General features: G+C 59.4%; 8 protein-coding genes across 8 annotated transcripts; 4 read left to right on the top strand and 4 right to left on the bottom strand.

Moving 5' to 3' along the window:
• Window positions 1-204: 204 nt before the first annotated feature.
• On the bottom strand, window positions 205-3558 carry CDEST_11370 (uncharacterized protein). The gene is made up of 2 exons (XM_062927526.1): window positions 2560-3558; window positions 205-2466 (listed from the first exon to the last, which is right to left on the bottom strand). The coding sequence occupies exons 1-2, from the start codon at window positions 2647-2649 to the stop codon at window positions 994-996; spliced, it is 1563 nt and encodes a 520-aa protein (XP_062783577.1). The 5' UTR covers window positions 2650-3558; the 3' UTR covers window positions 205-993.
• On the top strand, window positions 257-991 carry CDEST_11371 (uncharacterized protein). The gene has a single exon (XM_062927527.1). The coding sequence runs from the start codon at window positions 291-293 to the stop codon at window positions 942-944; it is 654 nt and encodes a 217-aa protein (XP_062783578.1). The 5' UTR covers window positions 257-290; the 3' UTR covers window positions 945-991.
• A 524-nt stretch (window positions 3559-4082) lies between the features above and the next one.
• On the top strand, window positions 4083-4593 carry CDEST_11369 (uncharacterized protein). Its single transcript, XM_062927525.1, has one exon. It carries the CDS (start codon window positions 4211-4213, stop codon window positions 4466-4468), a length of 258 nt encoding a protein of 85 aa, XP_062783576.1. The 5' UTR covers window positions 4083-4210; the 3' UTR covers window positions 4469-4593.
• Window positions 4594-5094: 501 nt separating this feature from the next.
• CDEST_11368 (Putative glutathione S-transferase, Thioredoxin-like superfamily, glutathione transferase family) lies at window positions 5095-6831 on the bottom strand. Its single transcript, XM_062927524.1, has 3 exons — window positions 6308-6831; window positions 5841-6256; window positions 5095-5743 (listed from the first exon to the last, which is right to left on the bottom strand). Exons 1-3 carry the CDS (start codon window positions 6502-6504, stop codon window positions 5358-5360), a joined length of 999 nt encoding a protein of 332 aa, XP_062783575.1. The 5' UTR covers window positions 6505-6831; the 3' UTR covers window positions 5095-5357.
• Window positions 6832-7187: 356 nt separating this feature from the next.
• CDEST_11367 (Putative biotin-protein ligase) lies at window positions 7188-9470 on the bottom strand (the record flags this gene model as incomplete). Its single annotated transcript, XM_062927523.1, has 5 exons — window positions 7188-7684; window positions 7756-8027; window positions 8101-8682; window positions 8747-9371; window positions 9434-9470. 5 exons carry the CDS (start codon window positions 9468-9470, stop codon window positions 7188-7190), a joined length of 2013 nt encoding a protein of 670 aa, XP_062783574.1.
• Window positions 9471-9637: 167 nt separating this feature from the next.
• On the top strand, window positions 9638-10456 carry CDEST_11366 (Putative cytochrome oxidase assembly factor 4). Its single transcript, XM_062927522.1, has 4 exons — window positions 9638-9829; window positions 9971-10002; window positions 10094-10158; window positions 10282-10456. The coding sequence occupies exons 1-4, from the start codon at window positions 9765-9767 to the stop codon at window positions 10348-10350; spliced, it is 231 nt and encodes a 76-aa protein (XP_062783573.1). The 5' UTR covers window positions 9638-9764; the 3' UTR covers window positions 10351-10456.
• Window positions 10457-10593: 137 nt separating this feature from the next.
• Window positions 10594-12414, top strand: CDEST_11365 (uncharacterized protein). Its single transcript, XM_062927521.1, has 2 exons — window positions 10594-11467; window positions 11608-12414. Exons 1-2 carry the CDS (start codon window positions 10797-10799, stop codon window positions 11873-11875), a joined length of 939 nt encoding a protein of 312 aa, XP_062783572.1. The 5' UTR covers window positions 10594-10796; the 3' UTR covers window positions 11876-12414.
• A 1-nt stretch (window position 12415) lies between these two features.
• CDEST_11364 (uncharacterized protein) lies at window positions 12416-14307 on the bottom strand. Its single transcript, XM_062927520.1, has 3 exons — window positions 13711-14307; window positions 13407-13556; window positions 12416-13317 (listed from the first exon to the last, which is right to left on the bottom strand). The coding sequence occupies exons 1-3, from the start codon at window positions 13737-13739 to the stop codon at window positions 12441-12443; spliced, it is 1056 nt and encodes a 351-aa protein (XP_062783571.1). The 5' UTR covers window positions 13740-14307; the 3' UTR covers window positions 12416-12440.
• Between the last annotated feature and the right edge of the window lie 1251 nt (window positions 14308-15558).

The raw sequence follows: 15558 nt of genomic DNA, 5'->3' as shown, positions 1-15558 counted from the left end.
GTGTGTATCTTGCATGCTGGCATACCAAGATATCGCGTCTGTACAGCTCCACGAGACAATGGTAAAGGCGACACCGGGCAAAGGCCAAGACCTGGCTAATGTACCATTTCGCTCATCCTTGCGACTTGTCAGGGTCATCGCGCTCGCGCCAATACAAGAATAGAAGCCGATGCCCCACATGTACTGTAGTTAAGCGAAGGGCATCGAGAAGCCCTGTCTGCAAGAGAGCGTAGTCCCTCTCTCAATTGACCGACCATAGACATGACCCTTCTCCGCCTCAACATAAACCAATGCCATCCTTCACACGCCATCCATCCTCCACGATGCGCATCTTCTCGAGCGCCTGGCTCTTTGCCGTCACCGCCCAGGCTTCCATATCCTCCCTCGCATCGCTGCGCTGCAGCGGCGGCCTCCTCCCGACGCCCACGTACAACCTCACCCGTGCGCTCTTCACCGTGTGCGCCGAGGATATACTCGACGTCCCCATCCAAGCAATCTACGATACCCTCATCGACTTCGGTCTCTACAGCGAGTGGAACACATTCGTCGTCAATGCCGTTCCGCCACCCGATGTCCAGGGCCCGGATGATGTCTATCACGGAATGCCAGTCAAGTTCACCAGCGCTGGCATCATCCCGCGGTTCAACGCGTCCTCGAACGAGATCATCACCCTGCTCGCACCGGATGTCGAGGATGCCGATGGTCAAGGCCGCGTCCGAGCAGCGGTCGCATGGAGGAATGATGACGGGTTCAACGGATACTTCTTGCCGGCGGAGCACCCCATCTTTCTGACGGACCTGGGTAACGGATCGGTGCGGATGGTATCGTATGAGACGTTCTACCTCCCTGGCGCCGCTCTTCTCTGGTTCTGGCAAAGCACTCTGAAAGAGAGATTTGAAACCCAGGGCAAAGACTTGAAGAAGTACTTGGAGAGAGGTTTATGAAGACGATCAATAGACACGTTATTTTGTTTATTTGTTTTCACGCTCGACGCTATCTCCGACCATCCCTCAACGGACTACGCGGGGGAACCTCAGGCTTGCCGTTGTCCTCTCCCTTGGGTACACGGTTCGCCAGTGCCCCATCGATGCTTTCATTCTTTGTACCCGAGCTGCTCCTATCCGCGACCCAGGTGTCGCCGCTGAGCCCAGATGCGGGGCTCATGCGGTTGATCTTCAACGGCTCCGTCCTCCCGAGATCAAGATCGGTCTGTGCTATATATTCTGAGTGGAGGCTCACCCGCATGGTCTTGAGGATGACGCCCTGCCTCTCGAGATCGTCATCGCCGAACCCCTCCCAGGCCGAGTCCTGCGAGTAGATGGACGAGCTGCGCTTCATTGCCCACGTCTCGTCAGACATCGGCCTGCCGTCGTTTCCACAATGCCGATCCCTGGTTCGCGGCGCCGTGCCCGCGATCCAGTTCCCCGGGCTCAGCGTCGTCGCTGTGCGCTGGGCCATGGTCAGGGCCGGCACCGGCGGTACTGGCATTCGCGTCTTGTTCAGGTGGCTCGCGACACTGGCGTTCCTGCTTCTCGTAAATGGCGTGCTCGACGTCGACCACGGGTACCCGTGGTATGTCAAGCTCGTCAGGTCGAAGCTCTGCCCGTCGGCCGCCTCCAGCGACTTCTTCTTGGCGCTGTTCACCAACCCCGGGAACAGCCTTGCCAGCAGTGGCCGAAGGGTGGGCGCGCTGGCGCAGATGAGGGCGATGTCGCACTCGAGGACGGTCATGACGAAGAAGCCCAGCGTGTTCCGTATGGCGGCGCTGTTGGGGCGGTAGTGCAGGTGCAGGCTAAGCTGCAGGCGGATCATGCTGGCGACGATGACGAAGACGCCCAGGCTCATGACGAAGCCAAGGGCAACCTTTTGGCGGCGGGGCAGGTCGAGCCTCATGACGCAGGGGACGACCATGAGGATCAGCCAGGCGTCTGTGGCGGAGTGCAGGCTGGCGCTCGAGATGAGCAGGTCAGGGAAGCCGAAGCACATCATGGGCTGGCCGAAGAACTGGCCCGGGGCGGGGTGGCACTGGAGGAAGCTCATGAGCAACATGGGCGCGCCGTACAGGAGCACGAAGGCGACGGTGGCCCAGGCGAGGTAGCGCTCCCTCTGGCGGGAGACGAAGACGCGCAGGTAAAAGGCGAGGATGGAGAGCTTGGTGAGGCACAGGCAGAGCTGGTAGTAGATGAGGCCGAGGTAGGTGCGCATGATGTAGGGGTTCGCGTCTTTCAGGGCGGCGTCGGCGGCCTCGTTGGGCGGGGCGCCGAGGAGCGAGGGCGTCGTGGCGGTGATGCCGTAGACAATGCATAGGGCCGTGGAGAAGAGCCAGGAGAGGATGATGAGGGTGTCGTCGATGAACCACTTTCGGAGGACCCAGACGCGAGAGACGACGCGGGCCAGGATGAGAAGCGTGCAGACGGCGTGGGGCAGCATGATGCCCGCCATGAAGAAGGGGACGTCGGTGTCGTCCTTGTCGAAAGGGTCAGCACGCGAATGGTTGTGTTTGTGTTTGTGTGTTTATGCGTGTCTTTTGGTGAGTCGTTGGATCGGAGGTCGACTTACAATCTCCTTGAGCACATCGGCTGGCATTGTCGGTGACGGCGACAGCGCCTGCGAGCGGGCGAGAAGCCCGGCAATGACACCTCTCGCCATGGTCTTTGGGAAGATGGGCCTCCACTGGCACGAACTTTTTTGGCCGAAGTGTCTGATTCTTGTACAGATCTGCCACGGCAGGTGGACGTCGGAGGGGAGGACTTTTACATGCCTCGAAGCTGGTAAAAACACACGGGCGAGAAGACCACTTTGTTTCTTACCGGCCAAACGACCGCAGCGAAGAGTTTACTATTCAAGAGCAGCCCCCGGCCTCTTTTTACATATTGCTCGTTTCCCTGGGCGGCGGCGGTAAAAGCGACAAATCCTCCTCCTGCGGGACCGCCCACCACCACGACTTACACACGTGTGCGTGTTTGTTTGTTTCTGTGTGGGTGTGGGCGTCGCTCGGCGGGCGTCCCGGCAAAGACCCTGGAGAAGCATCTCCCGAGTCCCGACAGATAGATCGGCAGCGGTCCCCACGTCCGGGGGCGCGATTCGATTCGCCAGCGCGGGCGCACTGGCTCCTGGTGTGTATGTTTATGTGTTTATGTGTGTGTGTGTGACCGATGTCCATACCCAAGGGATGCTGTCAATAATATCGGGGAAGGCGAAAAAAATACAAGGGAAAAAGGTTAAATGTCCCAGACGTGATCCGCAAGGGCTAAACCGGTTGGGCATGATTAGAAGAGGCGTGTGTGCCTCGTCGCCGTTAGCATTCGGCCATGGTGCCCTCCCTCTTTCAACCCACAACCCAAGGTCGGTCGGTCGATGAAGTTGAGTTGAGTTGATTTGGGACGAAAAGGGTTAAACCAATGTTGGCTAGTGCGTCCCTCTGATGCTGCAAAGATGGAACGCAAAACGATTTCCGTCGTCTGTCAAGAGGCTCGCCCGAATGACGAGAATAGAAGCCCGGCCAGCAACGGCGAAACCCAGATGTTTGGTCTCCGGGACCAGACCAGAGATCGCGCGGACCGGCGGCCGTGGCCATGTCTGATGCGGAGGATAGCTCGCCACACACACACACGTCCACGCACACATTCACACACCCATTCGCATGTTCATACATACATCACATACTTGGTTGGACAAACGAACACTGCACCCATCGCCATTATCCGCTCCTCCGTGTCTTCAGTCCTGCAAGATGCGCACAACACATGCGGGCATTGCCCCTCATCTGCGTCCACATGTCCACCTGCAGACGGAGTGCCGTCCGGGCATTTCCCGATCTAGAAGGACGAGGGCCCCCCGCGACCCCGATTGGTGGGCCATTTTCTTTCTAGACTGTTGGCTCTTGTTCTTGATTCCTGCTACTGCTGCAGATGTGCACACACACACACACACACACACACACACACACACGCCATCACGAGCGAATGGGCGGGGAAGATTGACAACTAGCCAGATAGATGAAAAAAGAAAGAGAGAGATGAGAGAGCCAGATGATACGTTCCCCATCCGGTCTTCCTCTCCCTCCCCCTCTCTGTCTCTCTCTTCCCCCTCTCCACCTCTCTCTCTCTCTCTCATCCGCGCACCCGTAGGCCCAGTCATCTAGCGTGGAGGAGAAACTCCGTTGCAGGCACTCGTCGACGGGGCGTGGCAGCCAGAGACCCCGACGCATATGCTGCAATGGACGTCACGGTACCTTCCGGGCCGCCATCCCTCCTCCGTCAACTCAGTGTTTACCCGCTCCGTGGTCTGTCTGGTGGGAAACGTTGTCAACGGCCCTCGAGTGGTGCTGACCGGTCTATTACAACAAGACCATCCTCATTCGTCACTTGTTTGGGTAGACTTTGCGCGCGACACGACGACCCGTTCACGTGACGGAGGCAGGGCCCAGGCGGCCGAGTTGTGCAATTTCGGCGGTCCCGGGAGATGAGTGAAATTCGAGCGGGCTTGGCGCCGTAATACGAAGTTCGGTCCGTGTCGCTTTTATTTTTATTTAACTTTTGTTGGGGGATTTTTATTTTTATTTTACGTGTCTAACTAACACAGTTTCGATTTGAACGGTCCAGGCGTATTGAAGATCCTGTCTCCTACGAGTACGAAAAGCTTCACTCCCTTCACGCTGTCGATTGTTCAACAACAAAAGAAAAGAGAAAACCCTGCCAATATCGCAAAAAAGTCGGGTCATAGTCGCCAGACTCTCTCACACGTTTGATGGCATCACCAGAAACACTTAAGACCTTCGGAAGCCGGCGAAAAGCTTGCCTCTCCCGAGGAAGCTTTTGACCACCGCAAGCCCTGTCTTGGCGCCCCTTCTCTTGGCAGGTCAGCCTTTTTTCTTAATCGCGATTAAAGAGACGAGGAGGGCCGCTCCCTCCCCAGGTCTCGGAAGTCGAGCCGAGACTTTGGGATATCTTAACTCTCTTTCCTCGTCTCTTTTCGTTATCGCTATCTGATGCAGAGGTGAGTCGTTTCACGACGTGTCGTGAAGTCGTATCAACCGTGGAATCCGTCTCGGCCTCGCGGTTGGACTGTTTCCTTTTTTTTTCTTTTCTTTTTTCTTTATGACGGTTTACGTGGCAAAGCAATACCATATTCATTCTGTGGCGTGGGCAACTATACACATGTTCCGGGAGCCGTGGGTTTCGTTGTGTCCGTCCCCACCGTATCCCGAGTGTGGTCGCCGAACGCCGCACATGTTCACAGGACCTCCACGCCGTCCTCAAACTCCTAGTTGCAGAAATCACCAAGGAAAAACCCCTTAGACCAAACTAGTTACATCCCTTCTCCTTCCCCCCCTCCCCCTCCTCTTTCGCCTCGCTTCATGCCTCAATCTCCTTAACCTTCTCCACGACCTTCTGGTACCCCGGCTGCTTCCGTAGCCGGTCGATGTACTCGAACAGGATAGGGTGCGCCGCCCGCGCCGAGCCGCCGGGCCAGTGCCCCATGGCGTCCCAGGCGCCCTCGGTTTCGGCCGTGACGAGCGCGAAGCTGATGAGGATGTCGGCGGCCGTCAGGTCCGGGCCGCAGAGGAAGGCCTCGCCGGGGGGCGACGACGAGGAGGCCACGCCCGGCGCAGTCTTGAGAAATGATTCAAGCATGGCGAGATGCTTCTGCGCAGTGGGGAAGAGGACGAGGGAGTAGATCTTGGAGGCGACGGCCGAGGTGAGGGGCCGGACGAGGAAAGGGACGTTTGATGATTTGAGAACTGGGGGGTTTTTGGCACGTGTTAGGATGTCTTGGTCGGAAACCTAGGGGCGTGGCGGTCGTCAGGGTCAGGGGGGGGAAAGTGACAAATGACATACCGCTGATGAGGAGATACTGCACAATGACGGGGAAGAAGCTGCCCTCGACGTAGTGCAGCAGGTATTGGAAGCGCGCGTAGGCCTCCGTCTCGCCGCCGATGCGGCCCTCCTGACCCGGCTTCCAACGCGGCGGCACTAGGCCCGGGCTGCGGTGGCCGAAGTGGTCGACGAGGTACTGAGTAATGTACCCGCTCTCGGCTAGCCGGATGGGTGGTGCCGCCGCCGCCGGAGTGGAAGTTCTGGCGGGGTCGGCGGCGGGCGTGATCTCGAGGACCGGGGCCTTGCCGAGGGGGTGGACGTCGGCGAGCTCCGGGGGCGCGAGGCGGTTCGGCTCGCGGCGGAAGGTCTGGACGGTGTAGGGGATGCGGAGCTCCTCGAGCAGCCAGAGTGTATTTTGGGCACGGGAGTCGTTCAGCCTGGGACGGGTGAGTGAGAGGTCAGAGGTCCAGAGGAAGTGGAAGAGGTACCAGTATAGCTTCACTTTGGGAAGATCCTCGGACGCCATTGCGGGAGGGGATCGAGTCGTCGCCAGCGATCGTAATGGTACGGCCGTGACGCGCGACGGGTGAGCGAATCTGCTGCGGCTGTGAAGCGGGATCTTGAGCTGCGATGTGGGGATACCGCGAGTCAATTGACTGGAGTGGAAGCAGCGTCTTGCGAGCATCTCGACGGGGCGTATCGTTGTGTTGGGCGGTATAAGTATTCTTTTTCTTTTCTCCTCTGATCGTCTGTCTGGCGCGAATGGAACGGGTGACGGACTGGACGCCTCGTCAGACAACTTGGAGTAAGCGCAGTCGCTTCAAATATGGCGCGATCTCCGCATGCCAGTGGGCGCGCAATGTTTCCGCAATTGTCTCCGAGAGGGTGGCGCGTAAGACGGCATGGTGAGTGTAAGACGCCGGGGGGGGTAGGAGGCGGAGAGATATCGGCCAAGAACATCGTGGGCATCGTTTAAATGCCTCCTTGTGATCTAATCTGGTTTGGGAACAGGGACGAAACCTGGTCTGGAAGAACCGGTAAGACGGCGATCGTGCCTTTCGAGACCGATTCAAAAGGGCGTTCGTTCCTGGGCTGACGACAAGAAGATCATGGATGGCGCGGGGAGATGCAAGTAAGCCGGAATGGATTCCGTCTAGCGTTGCCGGATACGGCATGCTGCATCTTCTGTCAGATCCGAATGTGCCCGCGTTTGTGACCACGTGAGAATCCTGCGTCGTTGGATATCTTCGTCAGGGTAAATTTGGTTTAGAACAAGACTTTCTAGTACGTTCAATTACTGTTCGTCGCCATGGACGACAGACGTGACGACTCTAGACACTTGCGTTGGGCAATCCTGTGTCTGGTCTACTACAGCTTCCTCTTGACGAGCCCCCTCCAGAAATCGAAGCTGTTCTCGTCGCTCTGCAGCGCCCACGCCCGCCCCGTCTCCCTGCCTAGCGAGTCCACCTCGACGGCCTTCAGCAAGCCCCAGTCCCTCGTGATGCCCACGACCTTGGCACGCGCGCCGGCCTCGGCCTCGAGCGTCACCGTCTGCCCGCCGTGCAGCCAGTGCGCGTAGTACCGCGCCTCGAGGTCGCGCGAGAAGCCCTCGCGCCGGAACTGCCCGTACAGCGCCTCGATGCGCGTGAGGATTCGCGCGAGCAGCGTCTCGAGGTGGAACCCGCCCGACAGCGACGCCGGCGCGATGGCGTTGAGCGATGTCGTCGGCCGCGAGTTGGTCGTGTTGATGCCGATGCCCAGGACGATCTGGTATGCGCCCTGGGAGTAGGCGCAGTTGGACAGGATGCCGCCGATTTTCACGTACGATGGCGGCTCCGTGGCCGGCGTGTTGGGGTCGCGGCAGTCTGCGCGTGAAGTCAGTCGGTCAGCCCACACACAGCGCGCCCATCCATGCTTCACGAAGACGAGAACTCACAAATGTCGTTGGGCCACTTGAGTTTCACGGGAACATCTCCGCAGCCGTCGTCGTACGACTTGACAGCCTCGACGATGGCTATGGCGGCGATGTACTGGATGAAGACGACCGGGTGCGAGGCCGCCAGGTGCGCCGGGTGGTTGATGACGGTCGAGAAGATGAGGCAGCCCGCCGGCGAGACCCAGACGTTCGTGCCGCGGCCGCGGCCCGCAACCTGTGTGGTCGCCGTGAGTGTGAAGCCGGTCGGGAGGTGCGCGAGGAGCTTGGGGTTCCTGGGGGACGCGATCGTAAGTAGGAGAAGCAGCAGGCAAAGGTAATACGAGGGGCGAGGGGCGACGAGCGTACTTATCCATAAGGGTGTTGGTGCTGGTGACGACCTCACCGTACATGAGGCTATCCCCCCACGTCTCCGCCGTGGGTTCCCTTGCACGATACCCCTTGAGCGAGTTATAGAACAATCTGTGGTTGAAGCTTGGCGTCTCTTTGGCGTCCGGCCACGCCTCGTCGTGGGGCACGATGACCTTGACGATCCCGTCGTAGTCGACAATGCCCGCCTCCGCCTCCGACTCCCCTCCAGGCAGCGCAACCCTCAGCCCGTCGACGTCCCAGCGCGAGGAGTGCTTCTCGATGCGGAACACGTCGTGCTCGCCGTGGATGTACTCCTCGGCGTCGGCACCCTCCCCCTCGCGGGTGATGGCCTCCTCCCACGAGGCCAGCATCTCGCTCACCCCGGCGTGGTCCGCGGAGGTCAGATGCATGCGCGAGAGGGACGGCGGCGCGGCCGGGTCGGCGCTGAGGTCGAGGCCGAGCTTGGACAGGCAGGCGCGGAGAAAGGTGACGCGGGCGGCGTCGGCGGCGGCGAGGGAGGAGATGAGGGACTCGTACGAGGGGAGCTGCGGTTGCGGATGGAGGTTTGCGGCAGCGAATCTATGATCATGGGGTTAATGCCCATGGACGAGATTTCGGGGAAGGGGGGCGAAAGAGGGCGTACTCGGGATGAGGACCGGTCAGGATGACATTGCCAGAACCGACTCTGCAGAAGATGACGGCGGCTTTGCCCTCTCCCCCGTCGACGGCGATGTCATCGGCATACTGCGCCAGCACCTCGACGCCATCATACTTGGCGGCGTCGACAAACACGCCTCCGCCGTTGTAATAGCTCAACACCTCCTCTCCCTCCCCGCCCCCGAACCCCTCCTTCACGCTCAACCGCACTGCCCTCGCGCCCCTCTCGCCGTGATACTCGAAGCCCTTGAAGGCGCCGCCGCGACAAGTGCCTGGGAAGAAGCCGAGCTCGCGGGAGCCGATGACCTCGAGGGTGCGGTCGCCGACCTCGAACTCGCAGCGGCGGCTGCCGTAGTAGCCGCCGGCGCAGAAGCCAAGGTAGGCGCCACCGCGGCGGACGAAATCGGCGATGCGGCGGTTGCCGGGGCCGTTGAGGACGCGGCAGTAACCGAGGTCGCCACCGCCGGGGATGACGAGGAGCGCACAGGTGGGCTGCCAGGGCTCCTTGAGGAGGGCGGCCTCGGCCACGGGGATGACGGCGTAGGTGGGGGACAGGAGGCGGCGGAGGGAGTAGATGCAGTGGCGGACGGACTCGACGGTCGTGCCGGTGCCTGAAGGTTGTTTAGGGAATAAAGCCGTGGTTGGGAGAGAGAGAGAGAGGGAATATACTAACCGGTATAGACCAGCACGTTGAGTTTCCGTGAGGTCATGGCGAGTGTGAGTGAGTGAGCCGGCGATGAGATGTGATGAGATGAGACGTTGAATGAGGTGTGAAGGGTGAGTGAGTGGTGACTGGCGAGTGAGTGAGTTTCCACGGTGGGAGTCAACCCGTTTTTTTTAGGGGGCAGCATTCACTGTCTTTACGGCCCCAACGGAATCTCAAACGCTAAACTAGAGTCTTACATTAGCACACGACCAAAAGAAGTCAAGGAAGGACGACGCTACGAACGAGAGCTTCAACGACCACCGCTGCCTATTCTCGCATTTGAGACACAAAGGAGACCATGTCGAAGCAAGAGAGCGACGCTGCGCGGAAGTCGGCGGTCGACGACGATGAGCCCGATGACTGGTACGTTGGACTCGACCCAACTCTTGTGAGACTTGTCGCTCGCCACCCAAAGCCGGCGAGGCGGGAAAGAAAACTCCAGGCGAGAAAAAGAAGCAAACGGAAAACAGAGGATATAGGTTCTCGGCTGACGATACGATACAGGGACAAGCGCATCTTCAGTACGGGTTGCGCAGGTACGGCATCCCCCACATCCCCCCGGATCCTGTCCGCCGCCGCTCAGCGGGAAACGCGGACTATGCTAACCCTGACCTTCTCTGTTCGTAGACGAGAACGCAAAATTGACGGACTGCTATTTCGAAAAGAAGGACTGGAGGCAGTGCACGGCCGAGGTAAAGTCTCTCCATTTCTTTTTCGGGCTCTCTCGGGGACTTGCATCGATGGCTCTGGCGATGGCTTTGGCGATGGCGTTGGCTCTGGCTCCGTGACACTGACGATGTTTCTCCCTGGTGCAGATGGAGCGGTTCAAGAGCTGTTGGAAGCAGCAGGGCAACGACCAGCGGACCGATATGAAGGATGCATAAGCCAACAGCGCATGCCTCTCCTGAATAGACTGTAAAACATTGTACCAAAAGCTGTAGATCCATCTCACCCAGGAGAGAACGAATCCCAACTCTCAAATTCTCCAACAAATTGGCGATGCCATTAGCAGTGCGAGAAACAGAATCGCTAGCACAGTGTTCACCAGAAGGTGGCCCAAGCTCCCGCCGCCCGGAGCCGTGTTCACCCGCGCCGACTAAATTTCAATCCGCAGGTTCGCCGTCTGTCGCCCCGGAGTCGTGCAGCAAACATCGGCGACGCAACGAGAAACCTCCACCTCTTCGTGCGATTTTCTTTGATTTATACTACACACCTGCCTGCCTAGGTACCTTTTTTCTCCCCCCCCCCCCTCTCCCGGCCGCCGACCTTCCCTTTTGAACCCTTCACACACGGTCGAGGAACCATTCCCTACACCAACACCACCACCAACATGGCGTCACCCTTGGCGCCCCTCCGCCCGCTCCTCCGCGCGACCTCAAGACAGTCCCTCGCTCAGGTTGCCAGGATAACAACAACACCACGCTCCAAGGCCGCCGCCGCCGCCACTACGGCCCAGCGCGCGACCCCGGCGAAATCGACCACCACATCCAGCTACGTCAGGAGATCCCCGGCGTCGAACACCTCCCGCGCCGCCGCGCCGAAGGCGGCGACCACAACGCCCGCGCCCGCACCGAAGGCGCCAGCTACAGCACCCGCACCGACGCCCTCGGACCCCCCCTCAGCTGCAACACCCCTCCCCGAAGCGCCCTCGACCTCCCGCCCCGCCGAAACCACCTCGTTCTCCGCCTCCGCAGGCCCTCCCTACCAGCCACATCAGCAGCAACAGCAGCAACAGGGGCATGCCATAGACTGGTCGACGTCGTATTACGGCCTAGGCAGCCAGCGCTTCTCCAAGGAGATCGTCGATATCCTCCTCCAGCCCGTGAACCCGGACGACGTTGAGGTGAAGCCCGACGGCATCATCTACCTGCCCGAGATCAAATACCGCCGCATCCTGAACGCCGCCTTCGGCCCTGGCGGCTGGGGCCTCGTGCCCAAGGGTGAGGTTGTCGTCGGCGAAAAGATTGTGACGAGGGAGTATGCTCTCGTCGCGGAAGGACGGTACGTTGTTTCCTGTAGCGCAGACTCTCTTTTCTCTATCTCTCCCTGTCTCTTGTCACTCCTCGACCAGAAATCCAGAAAGCAGGACAAAGGGGGGACCCAAAACAAAAAAAAGGCTGACACACGAACCCCACGCACAGATTCATCTCCCAGGCGCAGGGCGAAAACAACTACTTCGCGCTCGAGAACCTCCCTTCCGCCGTCGAGGGCTGCAAGTCCAACGCGCTGATGCGCTGCTGCAAGGACCTCGGCATCGCCTCGGACCTCTGGGACCCCGTCTTCATCCGCCAGTTCAGGAAGCAGTACGCCGATGAGGTCTGGGTCGAGCACGTCGTGACCAAGAAGAAGAAGCTGGTCTGGACCCGGAAAGACGTGCCTATTACGTACCCCTTCAAGCGGACGAACTGAGTCCTGGAGAGGATGATGTGGATGCGAGGCGTCGTTGTCGATGAGGATAATACAAAAATAAGTCCCGCGGGGAAGGGGAGTGTAGGATTAGAAAGAGCGGGAATCTCAATTGTACCAATAGACATATACAGCCCGTTGTGGCCCCTCGCCTTGGAGAGGGCAGGACCGCGGGCGACGTGTTGCGCGAATAGACGCACCACAGATACATGTGCATAGCGGCCAGTCAATATACCCACTCATGTACTTTATCACGCGGGGTTGGCCTTGCCAGCATGGAAGGACGTGGAAGTAGGAAATTCACTGTTTGGCACAGCGATTCTCCCGGGTCTATTCAGCCCTTGAAAATGGGCATCGAGTAGGGGAGCGCAGAACGTTTCCTGGTCCCAATGACGAGCCACCTTGAAGTGTATCATGCTGACCCAAGACTCCCCTCGCCAACCCAAATCTAAATCATGTAAATAACAACAGCCCATCCACGAATAAAATCCATTGCCTTCCTAGATAGGTAGGCACCAAACACCCCTCATCGAAGTCCTAACAGACATGGCGGAGGCGCTGCAATCAATCACTTCTGCAAGCCTGAGCTGGACCCACCCTCGGGGTTCTCGGCCGTCGGCGTCGCGCCCCAGCCCCACGGCATCCACGACGATCCTCCCCCGCCGCCGCTCGTCTGCCTCCGCCGGACAGTGCCGTCCTCGTCGTCGCCGCCGATATCCTCGGCCCCGCTCTCGGCATCAATCTTTTCAAAGTCCGTCTCGCTACGCGACTTACTCAGCCCGCTATGCGCGCTCGGCGGCCTTTGTGTAGGCTCCTCCTCGCTGCCGTCGAGCTGCATGCTGCCAGGACGGCCAAACGCTTCGGCCGAGGCCGTCTCGGACGCGGCGGCCTCACGGTCAAGGGCCTTGATAAGGAAGGCGAGACGCTCGCGCTGGGCAGCAATGAAGCTCGTCCTCTCACCGCCTTGCAGCTCGGGCGGAATAAGGGAGCCCGACTTGGAGAGGTCCTGGTGCTGGCCGGGCGCAGCGCCGCCCGCGGCGGCGCTGGTGGCGGCGGACACGGCGCCGGCGAGAAGATTGTAAAAGTCAGAGCCAGCGTGGCCCGCAGGAGCCCAGCGCGCAGTGGGAACGCTAAACCGGGCGAGGAGCGACTGGGTATAAGTCTGAGTTGGGGCGGCGGCGGCAGCAGGCTGGGGCGCGGGTTCGGGGTCGCCTGGGGGCAAGCCGAGCACGCTCGTTTTGATGATTTCGATGGCGCGCTTGAGGTAGGCGATGCCGGCGGCCTTGAGGCGGTCATGGGCCTCAGATATAAACTCCTCGATCTGGGCCTCGTTATTTTGTAGGAAGGGATGGACGTGGGTTTGGTAAATGATGCGGGCGCCCTGGGTCTGGGGCAAGACTAGGTAGAGAAGGAAGAGGAGGCGGATGTAGGCGTAGAAGGGGATCCTGCGACGGTGTTAGTGGGAGTGGTTCACGAAGGCATCGCGATAACGAGAGTGATTGCCTGCGAGAGTGTGCCAGCAGCGAGAACGTACCAGACGAGAATCCACTCAGTCCAGGACTCAACAAGGAGGGCGCAGGCGAGGACGACCCAGTACATGAGCCATGGCGTCAGTTGGGCGGGGTCGGAGGTCTTGAGAGCCTTGTATGAGGCGAACAGAGGGAATAGGAAGGATGCGATCGAGCTATGGCGTGGAAAGAGGGGATGTTAGCAAAGCGAAGCAAAGCGTCGGTCCACAAGCAGAAGCGACTCGGACGGGCTCTAGGTGGGCTTGGGGGCGCAAGAAATGAGTGCAGCAGACAAACGGCTGGCCTCGACGCGCAGTTGTGCAAACTCACGATAAGAGGTGGGCGAAGACGTCGAACATGATTGCGAAATGAGGGCTCGAATAAGGTTATAGAGCCGAGTGAAGTGTAAGAGAGAGGTTGTCGCGACGGCAGCAGGGTCCAGAAGAAATGGAAAGGGTCCGTAACCTTGCACGGGTCAGTCAGCGCGCGTCCGGCAGCAGCAGCATCAGCAGCAGCGAGCGCACAGCCGACGTCGGGCGAAAGAGGATGACGGGCGTTTGCTCGATGGGTGATCAGGCCGGAACCAGAACCGAGTTGGGGTGACAGGTGGGTGGAAGACAGAGCGTTCGAAGGGGTCTCGGGGGTTCCAAAACGTTCCCGTCAAGGGCTGAAGGTCTAGCGGGTGGTGTAAGTGAGTAAGAGTAAGTATCTTGAAGTTTGACACAGGTCTGAACAGACCCGAAGGACGGGTGGGTTGGAGATAGATGCAGGTCGCGGGGGTGCGGGTGCGGGTGAAGGTGCAGGTGCAGGTGCAGGTGGTGTAGGCTTAGAAGCACAGTAGGCGTAGGCGCAGCGGCGGCACCCAGCGCGCTCGGTGGGGTCCTGAGCACGAGGACAAAGCCAGGCCAAGGTCAAGTGAGCTCAGCGCGGGGCGGTGATTACACAGCACACTGGGTAGGGGGCCGCTGGAAGCCGGGGGTTCTCACGGGATGCGTACATTGTACCGAGACACCTATGTAGGTAGGTGGATAAGTTACTATGTACATAGTACTCTGTACTCTACTGGGCAGATAGATGCCCATGCCCAAGTGCTGTGGGCGTACGGTTACAGAGAGTTGGGGGATCGGAGGGGCTCACGGCAAAGGGAGGGGCGATCGGAGCTTGGTTGCATCCAGTTCCACCTTACGTCATCGAGAGGAGAGAGACCACTGTCCAGATCACTAGGTAGATGTGGGGGATAGCTCGGTTGGCCGATAAGCCGATAAGTGACCGAGCTGATAAGGATAAGGTATGAAGACGGACAAGTAGGAGCAGGCAAGCTGAAACCGGGCCTGACAAGGGGATTGACCTGACGAACCCAATTGTATCCCACACTCCATCCCCTCTCTCACGCAGGGCTCACCGACGAATGATGTCCGCATCGCAATACTCCTTACCACGAGACCGGTCCTTCATCACTTCACCGCCCCGCTATTTCCATGCTGAGATGCTCGACTGAATTGTATTAGCCGCGTACTGCGTACTACCTGCCTGCGTGTCCATGGCAGCAAGGTTTGGCTCGACCGCAGACTGCCGCCAGTCATCCAATACGCGTCTCATCACCGAGACATGGTAGACGTCTCTTGGCTGACAGGCACCATGTTTTACCTCCAGGCTTCCCCCGTGTCCGAGCGCCATGTGACTCTTTTTAGTGCCTGTCGGTCCCGCCCGACCGCCGGGTGCCGACTCGCGAGTCGCCGCCGTTGTTCCATGCCCGGCTGCCCCCTTCGGAGACTTTCCTCCCATCTGACCGAGACTCACCGACTTGGACTGTGCCACTGGAATCAACTATTCGTCGGGCCATACAAGCCCGTATTCCAGAGGCGCTTGTCACAGCCCTAGGTAGGAAATCGACAAATTGCAACGGTTATCTCGGTGGCCTGGAGCCGACCATTGAAGCCCACGTCAGCGGCCGAATTGCATGCGTATTTCCCCCTAGCCCGTGACGCGCATTCAGGCATACAGCCACCTAACTTCCCCCAGGCACCCGCTTTGCGTTGGACACGTCCGTTTGTTGTCTCAAAGGACAATTTACTCTCCTTGGACCATGGAGGCGACGCCAGGCCACACACAATGCCATTCAACAACTGAATCCCTGCCTTCCAACCAGCGCTCATCTCGTCATCAGTACTTCGCATC

The sequence above is a fragment of the Colletotrichum destructivum genome, chromosome 7, assembly GCF_034447905.1.
Source record: "Colletotrichum destructivum chromosome 7, complete sequence".
NCBI lineage: Eukaryota > Fungi > Ascomycota > Sordariomycetes > Glomerellales > Glomerellaceae > Colletotrichum > Colletotrichum destructivum.
The sequence above is the reverse complement of the archived record's forward strand: the minus strand, read 5'-3'. Positions and strand labels throughout refer to the sequence as shown.

Excerpts from the sequence above, each read along its gene's own strand:
- CDEST_11371 (XM_062927527.1), top strand. The coding sequence starts at position 291 with ATGCCATCCTTCACACGCCATCCATCCTCCACGATGCGCATCTTCTCG.
- CDEST_11370 (XM_062927526.1), bottom strand. The coding sequence starts at position 2,649 with ATGGCGAGAGGTGTCATTGCCGGGCTTCTCGCCCGCTCGCAGGCGCTG. Across the intron at positions 2,467-2,559 it reads CCGATGTGCTCAAGGAGATT|GACGACACCGACGTCCCCTT; the intron begins GTAAGTCGACCT and ends CCTTTCGACAAG.
- CDEST_11369 (XM_062927525.1), top strand. The coding sequence starts at position 4,211 with ATGCTGCAATGGACGTCACGGTACCTTCCGGGCCGCCATCCCTCCTCC.
- CDEST_11368 (XM_062927524.1), bottom strand. The coding sequence starts at position 6,504 with ATGCTCGCAAGACGCTGCTTCCACTCCAGTCAATTGACTCGCGGTATC. Across the intron at positions 6,257-6,307 it reads CCCAAAGTGAAGCTATACTG|GCTGAACGACTCCCGTGCCC; the intron begins GTACCTCTTCCA and ends CACCCGTCCCAG. Across the intron at positions 5,744-5,840 it reads GCAGTATCTCCTCATCAGCG|TTCTCAAATCATCAAACGTC; the intron begins GTATGTCATTTG and ends AAAACCCCCCAG.
- CDEST_11366 (XM_062927522.1), top strand. The coding sequence starts at position 9,765 with ATGTCGAAGCAAGAGAGCGACGCTGCGCGGAAGTCGGCGGTCGACGAC. Across the intron at positions 9,830-9,970 it reads GACGATGAGCCCGATGACTG|GGACAAGCGCATCTTCAGTA; the intron begins GTACGTTGGACT and ends GATACGATACAG. Across the intron at positions 10,003-10,093 it reads CTTCAGTACGGGTTGCGCAG|ACGAGAACGCAAAATTGACG; the intron begins GTACGGCATCCC and ends CTCTGTTCGTAG.
- CDEST_11365 (XM_062927521.1), top strand. The coding sequence starts at position 10,797 with ATGGCGTCACCCTTGGCGCCCCTCCGCCCGCTCCTCCGCGCGACCTCA. Across the intron at positions 11,468-11,607 it reads GCTCTCGTCGCGGAAGGACG|ATTCATCTCCCAGGCGCAGG; the intron begins GTACGTTGTTTC and ends CCCCACGCACAG.
- CDEST_11364 (XM_062927520.1), bottom strand. The coding sequence starts at position 13,739 with ATGTTCGACGTCTTCGCCCACCTCTTATC. Across the intron at positions 13,557-13,710 it reads GTCTTCGCCCACCTCTTATC|CTCGATCGCATCCTTCCTAT; the intron begins GTGAGTTTGCAC and ends TCCACGCCATAG. Across the intron at positions 13,318-13,406 it reads ACTGAGTGGATTCTCGTCTG|GATCCCCTTCTACGCCTACA; the intron begins GTACGTTCTCGC and ends ACACCGTCGCAG.